This window comes from Lagopus leucura, unplaced genomic scaffold (assembly GCF_019238085.1).
Source record: "Lagopus leucura isolate 7727_CA_CO unplaced genomic scaffold, USGS_WTPT01 Super-Scaffold_100043, whole genome shotgun sequence".
Lineage (NCBI taxonomy): Eukaryota > Metazoa > Chordata > Aves > Galliformes > Phasianidae > Lagopus > Lagopus leucura.
Window position 1 is genome coordinate 3,457,788 of NW_024962290.1, and position 26,603 is coordinate 3,484,390.

A 26,603-nucleotide genomic window follows, 5' to 3' on the forward strand; every position below is an offset into this window, starting at 1 on the left:
TCGCTTCCCAAGGCAGCCATAAAGATGCTGGGAAGGGGAAAGATAAACCGAGCGGCTCCTCTCGCATTGCCAGGGCTGGCAGAGGGATTTGGTCTCTTTGGGGCTCTAACTATGGCTGTTCCTGCGTTTTATAGTATCGCCCTTGATTTATGAGCAGCTTTTATAGTAGCTGTAAACCAACCCCAAAGCAGAGAAATAAAGGAACTAGAGAATATTTCCCCTTCCCACCCAGCTCGCCTCCTGCAGCAGGAGCCTGGTGGTGGTGCGTGGGGATGTGGCTTTGGGATGAGATGGTGAGAGCTCGGGACTGGTGCTCTGGAGGAGGTGTGAGGCTGAGGGGGAGCATCCCTTCATCAGCTGACTGTGTGGCTGTCTCCTGCACCCCAACATTGGCTGCTGCCATGGGTGTGGGTTTGTCACCCAGAGAGAGGACAGAGGTGTCTATGTGTGTCTAGGCTCAAAGTGCAAGGGTTGGTCTGGAGGGATGTGGAGGCTGCCCACTAAAAGAGTGCTGAAAGACACTCCAGAAACGTGCAGAAATAGAAATATTGAAGAAAACAACAATAACGTGTTAACAGCACCTTGAAGCAAGGATTTACTGATAACCCTGAGCAAGCTCATTGCCAGTGTGTGGCTGCTCTGAGCAATGAGCAGCCACCCCAGGGCTATAGGTACACTGCTCCTCCAAAATGGCAATGACTTTGTGGAATTGATGCAATGGCAACTGCATCCTGGGTGGCAGCCTGTGCTGTGCTGCTTGGTGCAACAACAGAGCTATGGACCCATCCCCAGTGTGGGAGAAAGAGGTTGGCATTTGTCTTCCCAGCTGAAAGGGAGGAAAATCATCACAGGACCCTGAAAATCTGAGATCAGGAAGCTCTGGGGCTTGGGCTGTGCTGGGTTGGGTTGTGTTGTACCCAGCTGGTTGTGTTGTGCCCAGCTGGTTATTCTTGGCATTGCTGCCCAAGGAAGGAGTGATCCCTGCCCGCAGCGTTCCAGGTGCCAGGGGTAACATACAGCCACTCTGCCTCAGGCAGCAGCCACGCTGTAACTCAGCAGCAGCAGAGCTTGTGTGAATTATGGCTCTGTCCTGCACCAGAGAGAGCCCTGCCATAACTTACTGCTGCTGCTGGGAAGTGATCTGCTTTATTCCACACAGGGGAGATGCGGGAGGGAAGGGGTGTCTGCTCTCTGGCTCTGGAGGAAGGGCTGCAGGCAGCTTCTGCAAACACCTCCAGGGTTTACGGTTCCCTCCTGCTGCCTGAGGGAGCTGCTGTTACATCCTTAAATCATTAAAGAAAAATAATAATGGCAAAACAACAACGCCTGTATCCATGTAACACCCAGGCGATGCTCCAGGGGACGTTGGCATTTTGTGCCCAGCATCTCTATCCCCAGTGGGGACAGTGAGGTAGGGGAGATAGCTGTGAGGAAAGAAAAGGAAAACAGTGCTGGAGCTGATCCTGTCTGTAGCAAACCTGCAGGAGCAAATTGGGCCCTAAGGAGGGAGGAAATTTCCCTGGCCACCATTACTTCTGACTGGAATGGAGGTGTGGTGAGAGAATGCCACACGCCTTGAGCCCCCACATCCCTACAGCAACTGTGCTGAAATCATTGGAGCATAAAACGGTTGGGTTGGAAGGGACCTCAAAGATCAACTTATTCCTAACCTAAACAGAGGGTCATAGGAAGGCTGGGCTGCAAGGGACCTGACATCCCATCCAACCTCTGCCATGAGCTCAGTGCCCCACCAGCTCAGGCTGCCCACTTGTGGCTTTGGGCATCTCCAGGGATGGAGCACTCACAATCTCCTCCTGCTCCCCAGGGAGCTCATGTGGGGTTGGAAGAGAATGTAAAGCTCCTTCCAGCTCCTCACATATAACCGGCTACAGGGGAAGAACATCATTGAGACTGCAAGCTGCTGCCCCAGAAAGAAAAGCTTTAACCCTTTGCACCAGGGGAATATCTTCCAGGTGACTTCAAGTGCACGCATGAGAGCCATGAGAAGTGCTGAAGCAGCAGAGAAAATAAATTAGCACCATCTCGGCTAAAATCCCACACAATTAAAACCTGGATCAGGCTGTACTCATCTGCCTGAAGATAGCATCTTGAGAGTGACACGCATTAGTCATCCTCTGCAGCGGGCTGGCTTTGTGCAGGGAGCAGCGTGATTAGCAGCAAGGTGTGAGACGGGGAGGGCTCAGGGCCACCCGGGTGGCTGGCACACGAGGATGCATTGCTGAGCAATGGTTGGGCACAGCCAGCTGCTGCTCACCCCCATACCAGTGGTGTGGGTCCCCGTTCCCAGCTCGGAGAGGGACAGAGTGGGCAGAAAAAGGGTCTCCCCTCCTGCAGCGCTTCATAGGGTGCTCATTGGTTTTGGCACTGCCCCACCTCTCCCAGCGTTTGGATGCAGCCTCGAGTTTCACCCCTTGTTACTTCAAAAGCCACGAGGGAATTTTCCAGCTGACACCCCTCTCTGCCTCTCAGTTTGTGCTGCGAAGCATTTAAGCGAGGCTAACATTAAGCATGTGCTCCCATTAACTCTCCATTTAAATGCTTTGCTGAATGGGGGCCAACATGCCAGAACATCACCCATTTGGTCTGGGCACATGGGCAGGGATTTTATGTTATTGAAGCCTTGCCAATTAAATCAGGTCACTCCAATCTCTCCTCTTCTCCCTCACTGGCTCTGGTGCGTGTGTGAGCGGCTGTTCTCCATCCCTGAGCTCCAGGCAAATGCACGCATGAGATGGTGATTCAGTGGCCACTGTCACCCCTGGGGCACGTGGCATCTGTGGGGCTCTGACATCAGATGGAAAAAGCATTTTGGGGGGAGTATTGCTGGCAAGAAAACAAAAGCTGAGGCTGCTCTGCTGCACTGGTTTGCAGAATCCTGCCTTGGTGGAGCCCACATCTGTGCCTACATCTGTAGGGGGGGTTGGAACTGGATGAGCTTTAAGGTCCATACTATGGTTCTGTAGGGGTGTGATTCTGTGATTAACCCCAGTTCTCTCTGTCTGACCACAGTCAGCCTTCTGGACTCAGCCTCCAGGCTTCTGCACCCCAAATTTGACTTTATAATTCCACTGAAATTAGGATTGGATCGTGGGTTAAAGAAGGGGAAATTTTGGCTTGACTGAAATCCTGCCCTACAGCAGCCTTTGAGTTATGATAGATCTGCCATTCTCGGGCTTTTATTGGTGGTTAGGGACAATTTCTTCCAATTAATGGGGAAGAATGCCAGAGGTGAGCCATGGGCAGCAGATTCTACCTCGGGAGGTGGCCACCACCCAATTGGAGGAGATACTCAGCAAAACACATAGGGGCATCCATAGCGTCACCACGGGCAGCATGGGGACAGGATTGGTGCCAGGAACCAGGCTGTGGAAGGGAAGAAACCCTTTGAGAAGACCACCCTCCCCACTACTCTGCCAGCACAGTGCCAGGAATCTCTGTGTGAGAAACCCCAACTCTGTGACCCCCCTGTCATTGTCCCCACGTTGCCCCCAGAAGGAGCAGGAGGCATTGTGGATGCCGTGGGGGTGCAAACAAGCAGCTCCACTTTAATGGGAGCTGTTGGGGAGCATTGCCTTGTGGGGGTGTCGGGGTGGCTGTCCCCATGTCACCAGCCCATGGATGGGTGCGTGGTGTCACGGCACTCACCAGAGCTGCAGGAGTTAAGGCAGCAGGAGCTGGTTCGGGTGGGTGGCACGTCGTGGCGACAAGGCTCGAGTGAGGAGGAGGAGGACGGGGAAAAGGGAGGGGAGAAGAAGGGAGGAGGAAGAGGAAGAGGAGGAGGAGGAGGAGGAGGAGGGGGCAGCAGCGGCTGCAGCGCGAGGGGAGGATGGATTTCTCTCCCCGCTGCCTCCGGATCAGGCGCTGAGAGAGAGCACAGAGGCAGCGTGCAGGGGTGGGCTGTTGTCCCCCCCTCCCTGTTGGACTGGAGGGCTCTTTGCTGGGTCCAACGCACCCCCAGCCTTTGTCTGCCCGCACCCGATGAGCGGCGGCCGCAGCGGATGCTCACGGTGATGGGAGACGGAAGGACCCCAATGGTGAGTAGGGCTCCAGCCTTATTATCTCTGTCGGGTGGTCATGGCTTCGGGGGGGGGGGGGCGAAGGGCGGGGTGCTCCTGTGCTCGGGGCTTCTGCTGTTTGTTTGGGGTTTTACCCCTTCCTCTCTGTCTGGTCTCTGGTCTGAATGATGCATTAAAAAAATGAGCAGATGACAATAGGAAGTGCACGCAGCATCTGTGCCTCTCTGCTGAGCGGTCCAGGAGGGGGCAAGGAGCACAACGGGTGCTCCAGGGAGAGGTTTCACTCAGAAGTGATGGGGGAGCTGGATTGCCAGTCCTACCCTCAAACCCTCCCTGGGACTGGGCTGATTCTTGCCTGGGCACTGATGGGGTGACTGTGGAGATCCCTATGGCGATGCAGCGGGGTTGCATTGGTGCCGCTGAGACTGAAATGTGAAACCCATTCAGCATTGCACAGGGATGCCAGCAGGATGTGATCCCTCCAGGAGCAGCATTAACCCCTCTGTGCCCAAGCCCTGGAGAAAGTGTCAAAGTTAGGGTATAAAGAAGAGACTGTATGAAATCCAGCAGCCCGGTCCTGTGCTCTCCCTCCTACCTTCCCAACCTCCTTTTACACACCGGTGCCAGGCACAACCCTGCTGAGGGTGCAGCAAGGCAAAAAGAGAGGGGAAAGCAAACAGGGAGCCCTGGGCAGTGGGTGTGCAGCCTATGGGCAGCAGGGTGCTGGGGGTGCACAGACCCACTCTGCAAGGGTGGCCCCTGGGGGAGGTAAGAGGCTTTGGGCTGCTCTGCAGGAGAAGCTCATGGGGTGGTTTTAATGATCTCTCTGCTGGTTTTGTGCTGATTTTACCCCTTCTTAGCTCCCATTCTCCATGCACACATTGCTGTTACAAGAAAAGCAGACCCTCCTGTGGCTGTAGGGTGCCGCCAGCCCAGGGAGCAATGGGGATTGGGGATGCTGGGGTTGGTGTGCCCCTGTGCATTAAGAGCCCCTTGGCTACATACAGACCCTGCCCACCCATCTCACCTCCCCTCCCTATCATGTTGCTGTGCAGCTGCTGAGCCAGAACCCGGCCCCTGCTGCTGTTTGGAGGACAAGCAGCCCTGATGCTGCAGCCTGCATGCAGGTAGAGCCCGTAGCAAAGCTGGGAAGCAAACATTGCTTGCCTTAATTCTTTGTAGCTGCAGGGTCAATGCAAGTTCCATGCAGTGCTGACTGCTCCCTGCTGTGGGACTTCACGAGCCCATCAGTCACTGGTGGTCAGGTTTGGGACATGGGACACCACCAACCAGCTGCTGTCCTCCTCGCTTTGGCAGAAGACCCCCATCCCTCCAATCCAGCCTCATTGCAGTGGGCACAGCTCTCCTTGCACTGGTGCAGAGCTGGCTTGTCAGCCCCTTGGTGTTGGCATCAGAGGCTGTGCAGAGGGGAGATGAGAGCAAAACTCAGTGCCACATTCTGCTCCTCTGCCATTTTAAGCTCCTTCCATGGAGTGGGACCTTCCCTTTTTTTATTTTCTGCAACGTGAAATCTGCAACGTGAAATGAGAAATTCAGTGTCAGCTGCTGGGGTTGAGCTGTGGGAACACCCATAGCAGGGCATGCTAATCCCTCTGGGGCTGAGGAGCTCGGTGATCCTAAATTTCTGCAAAGGAGGGGATGGGGCATGAGGTCCTGAGCATGGACCAGCACATGGCAGATCTCCTAACGAGCTGCCAGCACAACACTGACCCATGGCAGCTCCTTCTCAGCTTAGTATGATGGGGATATATGCATGACTTTGGCTCTCCTGGCCATGAAATGGAGAAATGTCTGCAGTGTGAGCAGCAGCTCCCAGCCCAGCCCTGGGCAGAGCAACAAGGAGCAGGATTGCTTACTGGGAATGCATTGGGAACAGAGAAACATCACAATTCAACGAGTCCTAAACTTGTTCCTATGAAGGGAGTTGGTCTCCTTGGACTCAGGGTCGCATGTAGGGGTTGGGCTTTGTTTGCTGATGCTCACTGATCACCAGTTGTACCATGCCCCAAAGAACCCCTGCGTTCTGTGGGGATCCAGGTTCCCCCCATTCCACACTGACCCCACAGCCAGTCAGCATCCAGCACCCAGGCAGTGACACAGTGGTTCACTGGTGGTTGACAGCAGAGAGAATTTTGTGATGAATAAATGTACAGAGGGCTTTGCAAGAGGCTGCTTCAATGGGTGGGTTTAGGAAGGGAGTAAATGGCCGAGAAAATCACTCTGGTCACGGCTGGGAGCAGCGGGGGCTCAGCAGGGGGTTGGCAGCCCCCAGCCCTGTTTCTGTGCTCTGCATGGGGGGGGGGGGTGGGCTGCAGGGTCCCTCAATGCAAGGAGCAGGGTCCCAGCGATGCCCCTATCCCATGAGAGAGGGGGGTGATGGATCCTCAGAGCAGCCCCCCCCCACCAGCCATCTCATGTCATGCTTCCCGCCAGCTGTTTGCAAACAGTGGGAACGACGCCCCGGCTCTGTTGTGGAGTTTGCAATAAGCAAATAACAAAGAAAGATGGGAAAATCGGGATCCGTTCCCAGACCGTTCACAAAGGGCTTAATGGGGACGTAGCAGTGCCTTATAGCCTGCTGCTGGCTCTCTGCACCGGGGTGCTTTTCACCCAGACGGGCAGAAGAGACGAACTTCATCAACAAATCACTCCTGATAAATTATTCACCATCCTTACTCAGAATGAATGCCAGCTTCCCCCTCCAGCAGCTTATAAACGTGCCCATATTTTCTGACCCCCTCCAGGCCTCAGAGCTGCCCGCTGGATTTAAAAGCCCATCCCAGGCACTATTATAAAACCATATTTCATGGCATTTATCACTGGCCATAAAGCAGCCTCTCCAGCATCAAACTTGGTGTGCAGGGTCAGGGTCTGCCCACGCTGTCCTCCCATTGCCCATAGCTGAGCAGAGCATCTCCAGCTTCGTAGTGGGAAACCTACTTTGCACGAAGTGCTTCGCAGCAATTGCTCTGAATGTAAAAGCCTTCATTAGTGCCAAATTTGCAATCAGCATAAAGGGGATTTTGCATTTCAACCAACCTTTCCCGACAGGAGAACTAATCCCAGCTTAGTTTGAGGGTAGAAAACGCAGGGAAACCCCACTCATCCCAGCAGGGCCATGTGGGTGAAGAGCATCAGTGTGGAAAAACAGAGAAAGCGATGCTGGCACCTGGGAAAAGAACAAGAATTCTTCTTTCCCCTTTATGCAACGTTAGGAAATGAAGCAATTTGTTTTGCGCCGGAGTGCACGTTTTAATTGGGTGCCCATTGCTCTTTCATAGTATGATAATTCAATTTAATTCGGAGGTTCAGCCTTTCAAAACGTGGTTTGGAAACGCAGAACCAGCCCTGCTTGCTTGATGTGAGGAGTCCAATTGGGTTCAGGCTTTGCTCTGTGAGCTCTGCGGCGTCTGATCCGAATTTGCAGATGGCTGCGGTTGATCCAGAGCTGCATTTTCTGGCAAATGCTTTTAGAAACACGGAGAAAATGTGGCAATTCCCATTCCTGAGTCAGTTTTCTTCCCTTCTATGTGCTGAGGGCTGAGAGGCCAGGCTTCCCAGGGCAGGATTTGTGCAGCATCTTGTGAGTTACGTCGCTCCATCGGTCTGGAGTCAGGTCAGACCTTCCCACACCTACAGTGCAGCAGCAGAATCTGACCCTGCATTGAGCGCTGGAAAGGAGCAGCAGTCAGGGCTGGCTCCATGTCACACTGCACTGTGGAGCTCCAAGCCGCAGAGGAGCCCAGCATCACATTTTGCTTTATTTTATGTTTTCTCAAGTGCTGAATGGGGACTGAGAACGGGAGGAACATGCAGTCAAAGTCATTCTCCTTTGGGAAACTGCTGTGCTTAGAAGGGAAATGGGTGATGGGTGCTAAGGCATCACTTCCCACTGCACTGCTCCATCCTGCCCAGGGCTTGGGGCCAACCTTGGTTCTGCTGGTGTCCTTGATGCAAAGAGTCTCCTTGGGCAGCGCCTGTCAGTAATGGGATTATGGAGCTAAATGAGTTGAAAAAGCCCAGCAGGGAGGGGGAGAAGTTTGCAGTGAGAGGCTCCTGTCCACCCAGCAGCGTCCTCCCTTCGCTCTGCTTTGTGGGGCATCTTGTTGCGTCTTGCTGCTCAGGCACCTGTGGCACTTAGGGGAAGGGAATGGGGTTTTGTTGCTGTGGTGCCCAGAGGGTTCTGCTGCAATCCTGGTTGGGTGAAGGGAGAGCACAGGAAAGGGAAGCAGAAGGGAAACAGAAGAGGGATAGGTTGCATTTTGCTAAAGCAAAATGTCCAAAGATGCCGTGGAAAAGGAGCTGTGTGTGAGGCTCAGCACCACGGGGCTGTGCCAGGTGGAAGAAACGGCCGAGCAGCTCTGCTTGGATGGGAAGACCCCACGATCCCCATCTCACTGGGATGGTCCCTGAGGTCTTCACTGGTGGCAAAGCCTCTCTGCTCCCCAGGTGGGGCTCATCACCCCCAGACCAAATAGGAACAATGCCACAGCGCAGAGCTTTTCCTCCATCCCCACCCTAGGAATCACAGAATCACAGAATCACCCGGGTTGGAAGGGACCCCAAGGATCATGTAGTTCCAACCCCCCTGCCTAGCAGGGCCACCAAACATACACATTCAGATCAGGTTGCCCAGGACCCCGTCCAACCTGGCCTTAAACACGTCCAAGGATGGGGCATCCACAACCTCCCTGGGCAGCCCGTTCCAGGGCCTAACCACTCTCCTAGTAAAGAACTTCCCCCTAACATCCAACCTAAATCTTCCCTCCTTCAACTTGGATCCATAGGAAGGGGTGAAGCATCCTCAAAAGCCATGCATGGCAGTTGCTATGGCAACCCTACATTTTTCTTGTGATTCCTAATGACTTATTGGCATTTGCAGTAATCTACGGTTTGGGAGTTTTTTTTTTTTTGCTTTGACTGCTGGATGTTGCTTTGCCTCCCCTTGGCCTCAAAGAATGGATTTATCCCATGGGTTTCTCAGCAGGGATCAGGCTGGGGTTGCTGCCCTGGTGTTGTCAGCACAGCTTCCTAGGGAGCAGCAAAAGCTGGAGCCCTTTGCACAAGGCAAGTGCTGAAGCACAGCTTCTTTTTTACCCAGAGGAGAGCACAGACGTGTGGGGATGGAGAGGGACTGCTCCAGCAAGACAGAGATGCAGCAGAAAGCAGAGAAATGAGAGGGGCCTCATGCATACCCCAAAACCACCGCAGGGTTGGACAGCATTCTGAGGTGCGAAACTCAGCTTGGGGAGAGAAATCAATGCTCTCTTGTTTTCAACCCATGCTTAACACACAAAAAAATGAACGCCTCGCCCAGGTTCAATGGGGGCAGCTTAGGCACGATTTGCCATTGCAGTTTGTAGGGATGGAGCAGGACCTGAGGTCAGCGTGGGGTTTTCAGTGCAGCTCTGAGCTCTCCTGAGCAGCTCCTTCATTGCACAGCCCTGCCTGCTGTTAGTGCTGCTCGTTGCATCTGGTGGGTGAGCAGAGAGCAGGAAGGATTCTGGCAGCAGCACTGGGAGCAGCTCGACATCCAACCTGCAGTGCCACCCATGTGCTCCTCATGGCTGTTGTGTCCTAATGAGCTGCTGAAGCATCGCCTGCGACCCTCAGGTCAGCATAGGCAGACAGCTGCCCTCCTGCCCCTGTGCAGCATCCCCTGCCTGCAGCACAACTGCTTAGCTGAAGAAATATTGTCTCCAGCAACAGGCATCTCTGGAGAAATAACAGCAGACGTCCCATCGTGGCTTAGATTTTAATTACGCTCAGGAATTCCTTCCCTTTTTTAAGCTGTGTTCAATAAACTGTTCTTCCCCACCTGCTGAAGAAAGCGTAAAGAGCTGCGGTTTATCCATCTGAAGGGACTGATATCAAAATGCTGCAGTGAGAGCACTTCAGCCTAAAGCACCCCCTGGGCTGGGGGCAGAGGGCAGTGCACGAACCCCACGCTCAGCTGCCCGGAGCTGCTGTCCCAGCACTTGAACTGGGAAGTGAGACTTTATCCCAGTGCCACGTTGACATGGATGTGTGTTCCCCAGGTGACAGCTTCCTCGCAGCAGTTTGGATTTGCTGCCAGCAAATTTGGGCAGCAGAGCTCAAAAGGCTTTTTGACATTGCCCCGAGCATCCCTGCTCTGAAGGATGCTGCCATGGCCTCGGTGTGGGCAGGAAGTGGGGAGGGTTACAGCCACGCTCCTATTGATCCTCCTGTTTCCATGCTGCTCAGCTGGGGAGAGTCTGCAGGGTGATGCAGCTGTGCTTGCCTGGATGGAGTCACCCCAAGCAGACCTGTGCTGGCCTCAGGGTCAGGATGCCCATGGGATGCCTTGTGCTGAGTGCCCACAGAGCCTTGTGCTGAGTGGGCTGGGGACTCGGGGTGACCAGGAGAAGCAAGGAGCAATGGATACTTTGCCATGGATTTCATATCTTTGGAAAGGAGGTTTCAAGCAGCTTGCATGCTGCAGCTCCAGGCGTGCTGCTTGCTTGGTTGATTAGAAAGATGTAGGAATAAGTGGAAGAGATGTGAGCATCTCTCTCCAGTCCCAGCTCCTGTGCCATGCTGCCTTGATTTTTCACAAAGACTCAGTGTCCAGAGCTTCAGAGCTGTCTGCATCATTCCGTCAGGCTCACCGGGGTTGAAAATCTTGCTCCCTGTTCCCTCTGCAGGCTGTGCTTCATCCCACCCCAACCATCTGTGGGCTTTTCTGTATCTGCAGCACGCAACAGAGGGCAATGGTATGTCATGGATACGTACACCATCATTTCCTGGCATGCACCTGTCTCTCCAGCACTCACATTGCTGCAAGGCACAAGCACACACTTGTGTTGAGTGTTATGAGCTGCTATTGCTGTCATGTTGGTGCAGCTCATTAGGTGTGTGCAGCACAGGAGTGATCAAGTCCCAGTGCCTGACTGCTGGCAGTGCTCCATGCTCTGTGCCCCAGGCTGCTGGGATTGCAGGAGCTGTCTGAGAGCCAAAGAAAAGTGAGCAAATGAGACCCTGATCCCAGGGAGAGGAGCTGCAGTCTGCTTTAGGAATTGCAGGTGAGAAAAGGAGGAGGAGAGGGAAAAGCAGCCCTTCTAGTGTGGGATTGCAGCAGGTTGCAGAGGACCCAGCTGCACATTGCAAGGATCCCAGCTTCCCAGATTGCAGAGTTTCAGGCTGCAGGTTGCAAAAGGAGCTGGCAGCAGGTTACAAAGGTTCAGGCTGCAGGTTGCAAGGGACCTGGCTGCAGGTTGCAAAAGGACCTGGTTGCAGGTCGCAAGGGTCCCAGCTTCAGATTGCAAAGATGCAGGCTGCAGGTTGCAAAGGATCCAACTGCAGGTTGAAAAGGACCTGGCTGCAGGTTGCAAAAGGTGCTGGCCCACGGATGAGCCTGCAGCATGCCCAGCCCCAGCTCTGCAGGGATCCAGCTCCCACGCAGCAGCGTCACAGCCGAGATCCTGCCAGCAACCTGCGGGGTGGGAGAAGGCAGAAGCTGGAGGTCTCCGTTTCCGCTGAAATCTGGCACCTTCCCCCTCTCTGGCAGCCTCATTAGAAGCTATAATTACACCCAAGTGCTCATAACACCCTTTCCCAAGCACCCCGAGGATTAAAAAAATCTAAATTCCAGCAGGATGCTCTGAAGAGTCGGGTTTGATTGACAGGAGCTTGGCTGACACCAGGAGCAGCAATGGCTGCAGCACCCCAAGCCCCAGAAGGAAGGGTGGGCATGGAGAGAGACATCACAAGCAAAGCCAATCTGTCAGCCAGCAGTGAGGACAGCAGTGCTGCCACTGAGAAGATGGCAAGCGATGGGTTAAGACCCTTCCAATGGGTGAAAGCCATGGAGCTGGCTGCATGTTACAAAGGAGCAGGCTGCAGGATGCAAGGGGCCAGGCTGCAAGCTGCATCAAATTCAGCCATTGTGCAGCTGCTCAGGGTGGGTTGAAGCAAGGATTGGGGTCTGCAGCCCCCCAGCAGTGCAGCACACATCTCCTGCCTGCGGTGCCCATAGGAGCTCCACGCCTCCAGCAGGTTCCAGAGCCAACCCACCTGGGATTGCAAACAATTAATTTCCCCAATCTGCACAACGATCAGGTTCTGAGGTGAACAATTAGCCGGGCACAAATTGTAATTGTCATCTCGGTTCTGATTTTAATTTGGCCTAATGAAGGCTAAGTGATGCCGTCTCGCTCCTTCTCCCACGGCCCCACCACTTCAGGGCTCCGTGGGGATGGGGTGGGCCAGGACCACAGCCGTGCCCACGGTGGGGAGTGCAGGGGAACGCATTCATTTTTTATTGCAGGCCGCTCGTTTGCAGACATCAAGGCCGAAGAAAGCCTTATTTAGGGGAATTGGCTGCCCGTGTCCATGCGTTCTGCTTTGTCACAGCCTGTTAGCCTCTCCGCCTGCCCTTTGAAGCAGGGGGTGCTCATTTAATCTGAAACAATGCACTGTTTTTTCCCCCCCTTTCTGATTTTACCTCGCTGCTGCCAAACATCTCTGGCCGTCGCCCCCCCTCCTTCCCCCTCCATCCCCACATCCCCGTGGCACCGTCATCCGCTGCGCCTTTTGGAGCTGTTAGGAATCCATCATCCCACTGAATTACCTTTCACTTGAATAGCTGGCTTAGATGGAAGGAAGCAGTGGCTGCACCCCTTGTACTGGGAGATCCCATCTGGTGGGGCCCGAAGGTGAAATGGGCTGAACCTCAATGCTCCTCCTTCATTATGGTGGAGGCTGAGCCTCCCGGGGTGCAGCTCTCCAACAGCACCAATTAAAACCATGGGGGGAACACGATGGTGTCTGGCAGTTCATTGCTCAAACTGAAGAGTAGCTTTTCTTTAAGGGGAAAATGCATTCTGTGCCCTGCTAGGTTTTAAAACGTGGTGGGTGACATCTGAAACCATAAAAGCAGCCTTTCAGTAACTAACTAATCCAGGTTGTAAAACAGGTGCTTCAAGTTGCCATAGATTGAAATACTTGCGGTGCAGTACCATGCAAACATGCGTATGGGCAGATCTTGGTGAAGGAAAGGCTTAAGCTCAGTGATTCTCATGGCTTCAAACGGCTGCAGGAGTTTGAGTTTGAGCCAGAGATGTGACTTGTGAGATCATGAGACTCTCTTTGAGAAACCTGGTGTAGGCTGGAGACCTGCTTTAGACTGGATGTTACGAAGAATCTCTCCATGCAGATGGTGCTCAAGCATTGCAATGGTCTGCCCAGGGAAGTGCTGGAGTCTCCGAGCCTGGAGGTATGTAAGAGATGTGTGGACATGGTGTAAACAGATGTGGGTAGGGATAGGCTCAACAGGTCACACTTACAGTTGGTTGCAATGATCCCAAAAGTGTTTTCCAACCTCAACAAATCTGTGGTTCTGTGACAGCAGCTGCTTGTGGAGCTCCTCCAAAGCCAGAGCCCATGCACCCTATGCTGGGATCCTACAACACTGCAGCGCACAGCAGCCCCACTGCCTGTTCCTTGCAAAATCAGGGAGATGTGGGCCCTTGCCTGGGATCTTAACCATCAACTCAGCCCCATGCAGCAATTTGGGTGTCCTTAGTTTTGCCCTATTTGACTAAATCAGCTCTGCTCCACGTCTCAGCGTCACCTCACTGCTGCTGTCACCGTGCTGACAAGTGGCAGTGACACAGCACAGCAATCAGCTAACGACAGGGGCTCGTTAGGGCCAGGAGGACCCCGTTAGAGCTGTGTGCTTAATTGGGCTGGAGCTCAAGGCTGGAGGGCTCAGGGCGATGCTGAGCATCGCCGCTTCGCTGCAGGTCAGAGCTGTGGCGGTTGGGTTCTGCGCTCATTACCATTTTCTCCTGCTATCCATGCACACGCCTGCATCCAGCGTCAGGTTGGGTTTTTTCACACTCCTTTCAAACCATTAATGACACATCCCAAAGTTCCTTCGCAGAGCAGCCCCTCTCCTCCTGCCTCGAATGGATGAGGATCTCCGCGGAGCTCAGTCATGCGAAAAGCATTTTCTGGGGCTTTTAGGAAAACAATATTTTGTCAGTTCCTCCAAGGACAGAAAGTTGGCTCGAGCTGCTCCTTCCCCTCCCTACCCCGCCATCTCCCAGCCATGCAAGCACAGAGGGGCTGCAGCTGCACCCAACCCTAAGGACATGCACCCATCCGGGACGTGCGCCCGTTTGAAGGCAGGCACCCACAACCCCACTCTTGCTTTCTGCAATGCAAAAGAGCCCCTTGCAATGCAGCCCCCCGTGCCAGCTGGGCAAGGCGCAGGGCTGCAGCCCCCCATCTCCTGCTCCCCAGCAGCAAAGCACTGCTGAACTGTGCCCCGCACCTCATTGTCTCGCTGCCGAGCTGGGAAGCCTTAAACAGGCGGGATGAAGGCGGCAAATGTTTTCCATTTTCCCTTCCTGTTCCTATCGGGTGCTTTTATTATTATTATTATTTTATTTTAGATCCCTTTTGAATGACAGCTCTATCAAAACAGCTCATTTGGAAATGTCAGGTCCATTCTTGATAAGTCATCAGTCACGGTGATTGGTGCTGACAGACGCCCTGCAACGGTGCTGTGCTATCTAATATACTGCGCTGCAGTCTTTTGTAATATCACATTATTTTATTTATTCAGCATGGCATGAAATCTCTCCTTTAGGAAATGGGAAGAGGGAAAAAAAAAAGGTTAACCCTTCTGGTGATGCTTCCTTCTCCTGGATAGCCCGCGTGGGAAGTGGCAGACATCAGGCTGTAGCATGGCACAGCAGTTCCAGTGTCACCATTTGGGGCTGTTTTGGGGGCACTGACCTTCCTTCTTGCTGTTTGGCCCCATGGAGCTGCTGTGTGGCCCTATGGGTGCAGGGGGGTGGGCTGAGTGGGTGCTGCTCTCCTGCACCCTTTGATTTGCACCAAGGAGCCTTTGTTTGTTCTCATTAAAGCCTCTGCAAAATGCCCAACATGCAAAATATCCTTTTTATTAGCTGGAATTGACGGGGCTGTCTGGGACTGGCATCTGCTCCACTTTCAAGGCCAGGGCTCTGCCAAGCAGCCAGTGCCTGTCTCGGTGCTCTGCATCTCAGTGCTCAATTCCTCGTGCACTCAGCATCCATTCATAGCAGCTCCTCCCATCACCCAGGAATGGAACAAGCCGTGGTGTCACTCATGGGCGTGCAACCATGAGATCCTGCAGAAAACACCCTAAAACCAGAGCAGGGCGGGCAGAGATCTGAGAGAGCCTTCGCCCCTCCTTCAGTGCTGTGGCCAAGAGTCAGAGCTCTCCTTGATTTGCCACCTTTGGGGATTTCTGCTTTTCCAGGGTTTCCCCCCTCCTTCCCCACCACTTTCTCTCCTTTTCATCCTCTTGTCTGCCCCATAGCCAGAAAGCTGGAGCACAAAAGGCTGTGGGCAGACTGCAGGCTGAGAGCACTAAACTTTGGCTTTCTCCCCCATGAAAATGCTGCTCTTTCCACCTCCTCCTCCTCCTCCTCCTCCTCTTCCCATCCCCAGTGCCCCATGGCCCTGTTGTCACACGGCAGCAGCAGTGTCTGTCAGCCACCAGAAAATGACAGCAAGAAAAGGGCTCTGCTAATGGCACAAGTGACACGAGCACGCTGTTCACCAGCACAGAGGCTGCACTGCTGCATCCCACTGCTGCCCAGTTCTATGCTGGGGGGCTACGGGGTTTGGAAGCAAGGAAAAAGGGTTGGAGAGGGGCTCAGAGGATTGCATCAATGCCCCCATTTTGCTGTGAGCCAATTTGGTGCACGTTGGCACAGCTCTCCTCACCAGCCTTGGACAGCAGGTCTGTAGTGAGCTCATTAGGAGAGAGCTGGGGGTGATTTCCAGGCAGTTCAATAACTGAGCAGTGCAGCGGGCAGGAGGAGCCACGTGGCTCATTGCAGCACCGGGGCTGTTTGTCTGCCAGGCAATAGCAGGGACAGGCATTGCCTGCAGCACACCTCCCTGATGCTGCACGGTGCACCCCATCACTGCACACAGAGTTTTGGGGAAGAAAGCCTTAATTTCTGCCTCCAAACCTGGCAGAATGGAGCTAAACCTCACCTCAAATGGAGCAAGATCCTGGTGTAAAAACACAGAGCTGCACGCTGGCAAGGGCACGGTGCAGGGACTGAAGGGCACAGCAGCATCTCCACAAGGCATGTCCCCAAGGCTGGGGGTCCCACACGGGGCCCTAAGCAAAAGAACTGCAGGGAGCTGAATGGACTCAGTGCTGAGCTCCGTCGATAGCAGACAGCATTTTCTAAAGCCTGCGGGTGATGAAGGAGCCAAATGGCATTTGGAACCCTGCACGAGGCTCTCAGAGGCTTTTACGCAGTGAAGGGCTCTAAATTAGCTATTGCCACTCAAGAAGAAGATTGGGGAGATAGCATTCTGGAAACAGAGACAGTGCAGCAACAGTTGGAAAGGGCAAACAGCAAGTTGGAGGATGAGCACAGCAGCAGAGCGGAGTCGGTGGTAGAAGGATGGGAAGCAGCCACCATTCCATCCCATCCCCACCTCTCCCATCTCCATCCCGTGGTATCGGGGATGCTTCTGGGTTTGGGCTGTTTGCAATGGGAGGGTGAGGAGGAAGGGGACAGAGCTGCAGTGGCCACGCACAGCTGAGCCCTGCTGCAGCCCGGAGATGTGCCAGTCGTGTGAGCAGCATCCAAAAACGCACCGAGATGCTGCCCAATGCAGCACAGGGTCTGCTGAGGACACCAATATTTCAGAGTGAGGAAAGATTCAGCCACAAGCTGAGGCTGAGAATCCATCTTCCCAGCGATCCAGCCGGGAGATCAGTCAGCTCTTCCAGCTTGCTTTTGAAAGACATTTACAAATGCACACGATAACCCTGAGACCAACCCTGAAACCAGGCAGCCCCAGGGCTCCTGGTGGAGTTATCTCAATGAAACAGCCTCGGGGCTTCCCATAGCTGGAGGGTGGCACAGGACCACTCAGGGCCAGCACAGAAGCCAGGGACACCTGTGGGTCCAGAGCCTGAAAGTAAAAGATGAGGCAGAGCAGCCTCATTTCCCAACCCTCCTCATTAAAAACCACCCAAAGCACTGTTGGGGGGGTGGGGAGCAGCAGTCTGATAAGGGTGTGAGCGTGGCTGCTGCCCGCCGGCTGCGGGTGGATGGGGCTGATAGGAGATGCAGCAGTGGAGCTGTTTGCTTTGCACGCTCCCTGGCAGCATTTTATCTGCTGGTTTCTTCCTGGATGAGCAGAACCAACCTTATCTCCCTCCCTGCCAGGAGAGCTGCAGGACGAGGCCCTCAGGCAGCAAGCAGAGTCCCTGAGTCTGCTTGCACAAAACGTGGCTTAACAGAGGAAAGAAACACCCAGAGCAGCAACCCAGGGCTCTGCTCCCTGCCTTGTGCAAATGCTTTCTGAGGGGTAGCAGCTCAGCACAGAGAATGGCTTTGCCCCATCCGTGCCTTTGCTGGTTGCAAGGATCCATGTAGGATTTCCCATCCTCTACTCCATGCTGTTTATTGGCTTTGAAGCTGCAGCAGGGCCGGGGAAGGAGCGTCCCTCCAACCATGCAGCAAGCTGCATAATGCCCCCGAATTTAATAAAACGCCTCAAACAGGCAAAGTTTTTCCTTTGCCAGCTGCTTAATTAAATTGCCTAATGCTGTTTGCCATCACAGCACAAACTCCTGTGTTTAAAGACCACAGCGTTGCCATGGCACTCACCCGGCGGATGGTGCGGGGCTGTGACAAAGCATACAGATGAGAAAAGCAGTGCTGGGGAGTTGCCACGTTACCGGAGGGATTGGGTGGATTTGTAGTTATTTATTTATTGGTTTATTTTCTGACGTGGCAGCAAACTCCCTGCCGAGGTCTGGGGTGGTTGCTTTGCGCTCAATGGAGAGGCTGCTTTTCCACCCTGGGGTACTGATGCTGCAACCCAGCTGTGCTGCTGAACACAGGATTGCAGCAGGAGGGCCGGGGAGGCATTCAGCTTCCAGAAACGCTGAGCGTTGCTGTGCCATTGCTGTGCCATTGCTTCGTACACAAGGTTTGTGTGGACACAACAGAATGCAAGCCCAGAGGGTTTTGCTGCGCTCCCAACGTGAGGCTGAGATGGAAGCTGAGCATCTCTGATCCACAGTGCCACGTGTGCATGGCAAAGCTTCCATCAGCTCCTCGTGTGGGAGAAAAGCAGAACTCGCATCCAGCAGAGGTTCTGCTGAGGTCTCCAGCCACAGCCACGCATGATGCTGAGCTGCAGCACTCCATCTCTTCCTCTTTTCACTCCCACATCCCACGTGCACCAATGGAGGTAGTGCTGCCCATTGCTGTTGGAGGGCTGGAAGGAAATCAGAGCTGGTTGGAGCATCGGCAGATGGCTGCGGTGGGGAGGGGAGAATCCTTGAGTCATAGAATAATCATCGAGTTATTAAGGTTGGAAAAGAAAACTGAGATCACCGCGTCCAACCATCAGCCCAACACCACGAGGCTGTGTGCCTCAAATCGCAGAAGGGTTGGGATTGAAAAGGACCTCTATAGACCATCACCTCCCAATCCCCACCACGAACAGGGGCACCCACAGCTCCATCATTTCCCACTCCACCCCACCACCATCAGCCCCCTATAACGACTGGACCTCAGCACTTTAAATGAGATTTAACACGTCAGGTATTGTATGTTAAGCAGGGGATCATTAAAAGCATTCATTAGAGATTAACAGCTATCTAGTGGATACTGCCAGGATCGCAGTTGTGGCTCATCCAGAATGCTGCAGTTCAGAGATCCCTTGGGATGTACTCAGCACATTGTAGCTCGGGGTTGATCCTATGCTCCACACCATCACACAGCCCACAGCGATGCTCCAGCACTGGCATTTCACTTCCAGAGCCACCGAAGGCTGTTAACATGGTGATGCTGTGCTTATCCCCAACCACACCACACCAACGAGCCATCACAGCAAAGCCCTGCAGGATGGAATGCTGCAGACAAAGAGGGATAGAGGAGCATTTCAGATCGCCGCAGGGCGCCTTACTTCCAAGTTTTGCAAGTAATCAATACAGAACCCTTTAACTCGCTGCTGGTTTTCTCGTTAACACAACCTGTGAGGTTTGAGCAGCGCAGATGTGACTTCAGCACAGGGATAAACATCACCCAAGCTGAAGGAGGGGTGAAGCTCTGCCATAAATCCCTTCCGTGGGGGTGCACACAGGAGAGATGCACACACGGGTCTGATCTCGGTATCTCAGTGCACAGAGAGGATCCTGCTGGGCTGGAGCAAGCGTGTGCATCTCAGGCTGCAAAGCCCTGCAGAGCTGTGTGTTCCCACCCTCCTGCTCCCTGCACGCAAGGGTTGGATCCCCCTTGGGCTCCTCCATGGCATCATGCCCTGGAAAAGAGCAAAAAGGCATTGGGGGGGGACGGACAGGTCCTCCAGCATCTGGCTGCCACTTGTCATCTGGCACTGCACTGATGGGGATGCAGAGGCTCACGGCTGCCTGAGCACAGCGAAATGGGAAAGCTGTGACAGCCACACTCAGATTCGGTAAAGCTGCCATTCAGAAAAGAGGAGGGCAGTGCTGTGCACCCAGGGTGGTTGAGATGGCTGCTAAACCTTGGGGACATCACCCGGGGACACCACTGCAGGATTGATGCTGCTTGCAGAGAAGATCCACTGCTCAACCTCTGCCTTTCCCCAGACGGCACCCTATCAGGGTGACAGAGGCTCTCCATCACCTCCTGCCCCATTGCACACCCCGGGGACCATCAGCCCCTCTCCCTGCTGCTAAGGGAGAGGGGAGGGCAGGGAGCCGGCTCAGCTGCAGCCATCCATCTCCCGCAGCCGGGCTGCTCCGTGGCAGCAGGGGAGAGGCAGCAGCGACCAAAGCTCCTTCCATGCAGTGATTTATCTCCTGGCTCCATCCAGCAAACTTGCTGATGAAAAGACTCTTCCCTTCTCTGTGCCTCATCAATTCTCATTCTCGTTGCTTTTCTATTTTGTGCTATTTTTTTTTTTCTTCTTCTTCTTTTTCCCCCCTCTGGGCTTCTGCTGCCTCTTGATGCAATGCTGTGTGCACAGCATCAGCCCTCCCTGATCCGTTTGGGGAATGTGTCCAACAGAACCAGAAACACAAGCAGAAAATGATGGTTTTCTGTAAATTCGGGTCCTTTTGCTATACAACCACCCAGGCCATTGGAGCATCACCTCACACACAGGGCTTTCCATAGCCAACCCTGGGCAAGAGCACTTTTCTGGGCTCTTCTTCACAACCATAATGACATATTAGAATACATATATATATTCCTTCGTATTATTTCTTCTTAAGGAGAAAAAAATCTATGATATTTTAATGGCTGGAGAGATTTACAGCCACAGGAGTGTCCGTGCATTTAAAAAGAAAGATGAGGGTCCATCAGAAGCAGCAGAAATCAATACCACCTTCCCCTCCTATAATGCAGGAGGTGCTTTAAAGGCAGTGCCCCCACAGCAGGCGGTGCAGGGATCGATTCTGGCATCAGTTTGGTTGAGTCGATGCTGAACAAAGTTTGTTTGGAAGCCCTTTATAGGGAGAACAAGGGGGTGATACGAGGGGGTGCACCCAGCAGGGATGGGGTTAACGGGCTTCTCTATTCTTCCAGGAGCCTCTAATGAGTTCAGCCACTCCTGGTCCTGTTAATTAGATCCTAGCAGTGCTTTAAGTGCTGAGGTGCATGCTTGGGGTTGGATGGTTGGTCCCAGCCTCTCCTCTGGTTTGCAGTGGGCAGCTGGGGTGGGATTCCCCAGGCCAGGGCAATGTAGGACTAAAGAGGATGAGACGGGTGTGAGAGGTCCATGGGCTGCTGGTAGCCCTGTACAGAGCAACCATGAGCCAACGTCTCTTGGGCTGGGAGGGGAGAGGTGATGCTGCTGATACAAAGCAGGTGAAGTGGATGTATTAGTATGTCTTGGGGCTGATGCTGGAGCTCCCGTGTATGGGGCTTTGCTTCTCCAGCCCGTGCCATGTGTGTAAGGTCTCCTCTAATGCAACTCCTCGTCTGCCCTCTTTCAGGAATGATCTTGAGGAGCAACCAGGAAAATGCAGCAGAGTGCCAAAATGAACCCACTGGGGAGGAAGAGGAGGCGAAGCTCTGATTAGAGGACTGGTCCCACTCAGGGGGTGATGTGCCCTCAGCTGGGGGGGGGGCAGGCAGGGCAGTGGGGGCTGATTGCTCCGAGGGCTTCGCTTGGGGCATCTCCTCCTGCAGACCCCGTCCCCACCACGGTCACCCCATGCCCCTCTCTGGCTGCACCCCCTGAGCTTTTCCTGACCGAAGGAAGGCCGGTCCCACCACCCAAAAATGAGAGGTTTCCAGGGCAGCTCACTGCTGCTCTACGTAGTGGCTGCTGCTGCCATCCCCATCGTACCCTGGAAGGTGAAATGCCCTCTGCAGTGCGTGTGCCAGATCAGACCCTGGTACACCCCGCGCTCTGCATACCGGGAGGCTGCCACCGTGGACTGCAATGATTTGTTCATCACTGCCGTGCCCGAGGATCTGCCAGCGGGGACGCACACATTGCTTCTGCAAAGCAACAACATCGCCAGGCTGGAGCAGAGCGAGCTGGACTATCTCCGAAACCTCACAGAGCTGGACCTGTCGCAGAACAGCTTCTCTAATGTTTGGGATTTCGGCCTGAAGAGCATGCCGCAGCTGCTCAGCCTGCACCTGGAGGAGAACCGGCTGACCGAGCTGCCCGACAGCAGCTTCCCAGGGTTGGGCAGCCTGCAGGAGCTCTACCTGAACCACAATCAACTGCGTAGGATCGCGCCCCGTGCCTTCGCCGGCCTCGGCAGCCTCCTGCGCCTGCATCTCAACTCCAACCTCCTGCGGATGGTGGACAGCCGCTGGTTCCAGATGCTGCCCAGCCTGGAGATTCTCATGATCGGAGGCAACAGGGTGGATGCTATCTTGGATATGAATTTCAGGCCCCTGTCAAACCTTCGCAGCTTGGTGCTGGCTGGGATGAACCTGCGGGAGATCTCGGACTACGCGCTGGAGGGGCTGCGCAGCTTGGAGAGCCTCTCTTTCTATGACAACAAGCTGGTGACCGTCCCCAAAAGGGCGCTGCAGCGAGTGCCCAGCCTCAAGTTCCTGGATCTGAACAAAAACCCATTGCAGAGGGTCAGGCAGAGTGACTTCACCAACATGCTGCACCTCAAGGAGCTGGGGCTCAACAACATGGAGGAGCTGGTGTCCATTGACAAGTTCGCCTTGATCAACCTCCCCGAGCTGACCAAGCTGGACGTCACCAACAACCCCAAGCTGTCCTTCATCCACCCCAACGCCTTCCACCACCTTCCCCAAATGGAAACCCTCATGCTCAACAACAACGCCCTAAGTGCCTTGCATAAGCAGACGGTCGAGTCCCTGCCCAACCTGCAGGAGATCAGCATCCACAGCAACCCCATCCGCTGCGACTGCGTCATCCGTTGGGTCAACAGCACCGAGACCCGCATCCGCTTCATCGAGCCGCAGTCCACGCTGTGTGCTGAGCCCCCCGACCTCAACAGGAGGCACATTCGGGACGTCCCCTTCCGAGAGATGGCGGATCGGTGTCTGCCTCTCATCTCCACCCAGAGTTTTCCCTCCCGTCTGGAAGTGACGGATGGTGACAACATTTCCTTGCATTGTCGGGCGATGGCAGAGCCGGATCCGGAGATCTACTGGGTCACCCCCTCGGGGGTGAAGTTAATCCCCTATGCACATGACGGACGCTACAAGGTGCACCCCGAAGGGACTCTGGAGATCATGGGGATCTCAGCGCAGGAGGCCGGGCTCTACACCTGCGTGGCCCACAACTTGCTGGGGGCAGACACCAAGAGCATCACCGTGCTGGTCAACAGCTCCTTCCCGCATAGCGAGGCCAGCTTGGAGCTGGTGGTGCTGGACATCCAGCCCTACCACATCCTGCTCACTTGGAAGCCGCACCTCAACGCCGTCTCCTCCAACCTCACCTGGTCCAGCTTCCTGCTCAGCTCCAGCTTGGACACAACCAACGTCGCTCGCATCCCGCTGGGGACCCACGCGTACAACATCACCCGGCTCCACCAGGACACGGAGTACTGGGCTTGCCTCCACGTGGCCTTTGTAGACTTGCAGGCCAAGGTGGCATGCGTCAACGCCAGGACTAAAGAGGCCATCCGCCACCACCGCTTCCTGGGGGACAGGCAGTGCCTCCTGACACTGCTGGCACTCAGCATCCTGCTGCTGGCCACTTGCCTGGTGGCTCGCTGTGGTTCTGGGGACGAGCCCAGGAGGGCTGGTGATGCACTATGGGATGCAGGGGCTGTGCAAGTGGTTTACCCCCGTCTCGCCCAGCATTGGGCTCAGGGGCCACGCAGCGGGCAGCTCCTGGCTGTGGAGGTGCAGGCGGCACCCCTGGACTCCTGAAGGCTGTCACATTGGTTGGGTTGGGTGGGGAGTGGGGGTGGGGAGAGGGAGGGAGAAACTATTTTTTACCAAAAAAAAAAAAAAAAGAAAAAAGAAAAAGAAAAAAAAAAAATCACACAAAACAGAACAAAAAGTGAAGACATGGTGTAATATCACGGACTTGGCTAAGAGACAAAGCAGCGTGGGGATGTCGAGGAGCAGAGCTTGGCCGCGGGGCTTGCAGAGCTCTACATGGTCTGGATCTGCGTGTAGCTCCTAGAAGCAGCCCTGGGACAGCTGGGATGGTTGAAGAGCCATAGGGATGGGCAGCAGGTCACCCCTTCCCACACGCCCTGGTTGGACAGTCCTTGCTTTGGAAATACAAAAAACAAAAAAAAAACAAAAAAAAAAAGGAAGAAAAAAAAACAAAGTCTTTCCCTTTAGGATGAGTTTTCCTTTGTTTGCTTCTTGTTTTTCTTGAGTAATCAGCCACAAACCCACCCCCAGCTCCTTCCTGCTGCTCGCTGCCATCCCCCAGAGCGAAGCAGAGGGGATGGATGGCAGCCACGTGGGGCAAACGGAGCAGAAGTGGCAGCAGTGACGCATCTCTTAATGGGCATCCCTGTAGGGCTGCCTGATTGCAACCCCATGTCCTGCAAGTGCAATCTCATGGCTGTTTTGTAAACTTCGGAGGGTGATGTTACAGAAAGAGGAAGGGGGAAAGGGGGAGGAAGGATATTCTTGTTTTTCTTGTTTTTCTTCTAAATTTCTGTATGTACTGCTGTGCAGCAAGAGGGCTTGATGGTAACAAACCTTCCTTCAGATGCAGGAGGGAATGGGACCCAGGACAGTTCAGCCCCTGCACTGCTGTACACTGTGGGAAGTGAAGGGAGGGGAAAGCATGGAATCTGCTCTCCTGCTTTCTCTGACCATCAGTTGAAGTCACAAAGGAATGGGGCCCATTGCACTGCACTGCAGGTCAGTTAAATGGCTGCTGCAAGCCACTGAAAGAGCTGCTGAGAAATAAGCAGTGCTGCAAACCAGAGATTGAAATGCAAGATGCATGCAGTAAATTCAGCTGGGGCAGGGTACAGCTCCCTTCCTCCATAGGGAGATCCCAAATCCCTCACTCCCAAAAGGAGCTGTTTTCAAACCATTTATACCCCCTGTCCATAGACCTGGCTGTGGGCAGCAGCTGGAGAGCACCATCAGTGCCTCATCCACTATTCACTGCTGCTGATATTCATTATCAGTGTGCTGTGTCAGGTGAAACCCCTCTCTGTCCCCATGCTGGAGCCCATGCAGCACTGTGAGGCAGCACCCCACAGCCCTCACTGCACAGCTCAATCTCAGCATCCTGCACCAAGCCCAGCAATAAATTTCCCCTCTGCAATTTTTCGTGCCATTTCCAGCTCCTGATCGGGGGCATCAGGCCAGAAATGAGCTTTTCAGGGTGAATTATAGTGGCTGCAAAGCGTTATAGGGCTCATGGATCCTCCTCTGCTCGCAGGCTGAGCCTGCAGTGGAAAGCAGGAGAGCTCTTCAATCTGCCACCAAAGTCAAAGCAGATCCAGGGCTGGATTCTCATTTCTCCACGTCTCATTTCTGCTTCTTCCACCCTCCATCCCTCCTCCTCCTCTTTCTCAGTGCAAGCAGCATCATGGATCCCATATGCAAGAGAGCTTCTGGCAGAGCCAACTGAGAACACAGCACGCCAGGCTCTATTTTAAGCTCCTAATAAAACAAGTTTCTAGAGGGGCCCTTCTTTCATGCAGCCCCACAGCACTGCCCTGCACTCAGCACCCATTGCTGGGCAGCCCCCACATCCCCGTCCTTTGGGCTCCCAGAGAAGTGCAGTGGGCACATCGTTATTGGTTCATTAGGGAATCAAAGCAGGCCTCTCCTCCAGCACTTCCTCCAGAATGATTTGAATTAAAACGTCCAACCTCCCTGGGAAATGTCAGCAGTGTTATCCATATGCATGATGCCATTAGGATGAAGCAGACGCAGCTCAAAAAACCTCCAGGAAGACCTGCCTGTCAATCTCCACGGTGAGCATCTCTCCCTCCAAACGCTCCATCACCTCTCCCTGCTCTGCTGCAATGCCCTGAAGATGGGGAAACGGAAAGAGAGCCTCTCAGCCCCTTGCATACTGCAGCTCTAGCTTCCTACACGAGCCAACCACTGAGGAAATGGGTTCAGTTGAGCTCAGGTGGGCAATGAGGTGCCCATCAATCACACTGATGGAGAGCAGCTGGGGCAGATGGAGGTCTGCTTTGAGCCAGGCAAGCACTGACCTCCTTGGTGTTGGGAGGGGGTGCTTTGCAATTAGCTGCTTTGCTTCATTTCCAATCCCTGTTCTGTGTTTTGGGATGCTTCCCCCTTGCACTGGGGTGCTCAGGGCTCACCTGCTGCTTTGGGGGGGTCACCAAAGAAGCAAAGGTTTGGGGACACAGTGCTGCTTTGTCACACCATGGCAATGTGCTATGGATGCTGGTGAGCCAGGGATCCGTGGACTCATTCTGGAGCTGTGTTAAATCCTAATGAGGAGCAGGGAGGGGAAATTTTGTTTGGGTTTGCATGTGGCAGGGCTCCTGCTAATGGGAAATGGATGCTGATAGGGAACAAGGAGCTGGAACCCAACTGGGAGGAGCAGGCAGTGAGCCATAGGGAGAGCAGCAGTGTGAGGGTTTGGAAGGGCAAAGCCACAGCAGCAGGGGGCTGAAAGTCCCATCCCTTGCAGATAGCTGCTTTGCACCACGAGGAGCCACACTGAGAGCAGCAGTGGGGAAAAACAACAGCAAAACCTGTTTGGAGATGCATGGGGGTGGCTGCCCTATCACTCAGACCCATGGAAAACCTATGGGGAGCTGCTGGTTTCCAGCTTGAATGCCAGAGGGCTTTGGTCCTTACCAACCCTTTGTACACCTCACGCAGCATCTTGTAAATCTTTAATTACAAGAAAATTGCAACCTTAACAGCGAACACACAAACGGAGCTGATAAATATTTCAAATTGCCACCGTGCCAGATCTGAGGGGGATTAAGGAAAGATATATTGGAGTGACAGTTATTAAACACTAAATCCCAGCAAATGTTACCAAGTGGATAAATAATGCAGCGGAGCGACAGCAGGCTGCAGGAGAGGGGGGAACATCTGCTATGGGGGGAGAGGCTGTGGTGCATCCCAAAATCCTGGTGTGTGT

The 26,603-nt window shown here is 54.1% G+C and overlaps 1 protein-coding gene across 1 annotated transcript; it reads left to right on the forward strand.

Annotated features, from left to right (window-relative positions):
- Nucleotides 1–21,231: 21,231 nt before the first annotated feature.
- On the forward strand, nucleotides 21,232–23,419 carry LRRN2 (leucine rich repeat neuronal 2). The gene has a single exon (XM_042884174.1). The coding sequence runs from the start codon at nucleotides 21,329–21,331 to the stop codon at nucleotides 23,417–23,419; it is 2,091 nt and encodes a 696-aa protein (XP_042740108.1). The 5' UTR covers nucleotides 21,232–21,328.
- The last annotated feature ends 3,184 nt before the right edge of the window (nucleotides 23,420–26,603 follow it).

Excerpts from the sequence above, each read along its gene's own strand:
- LRRN2 (XM_042884174.1), top strand. The coding sequence starts at position 21,329 with ATGAGAGGTTTCCAGGGCAGCTCACTGCTGCTCTACGTAGTGGCTGCT.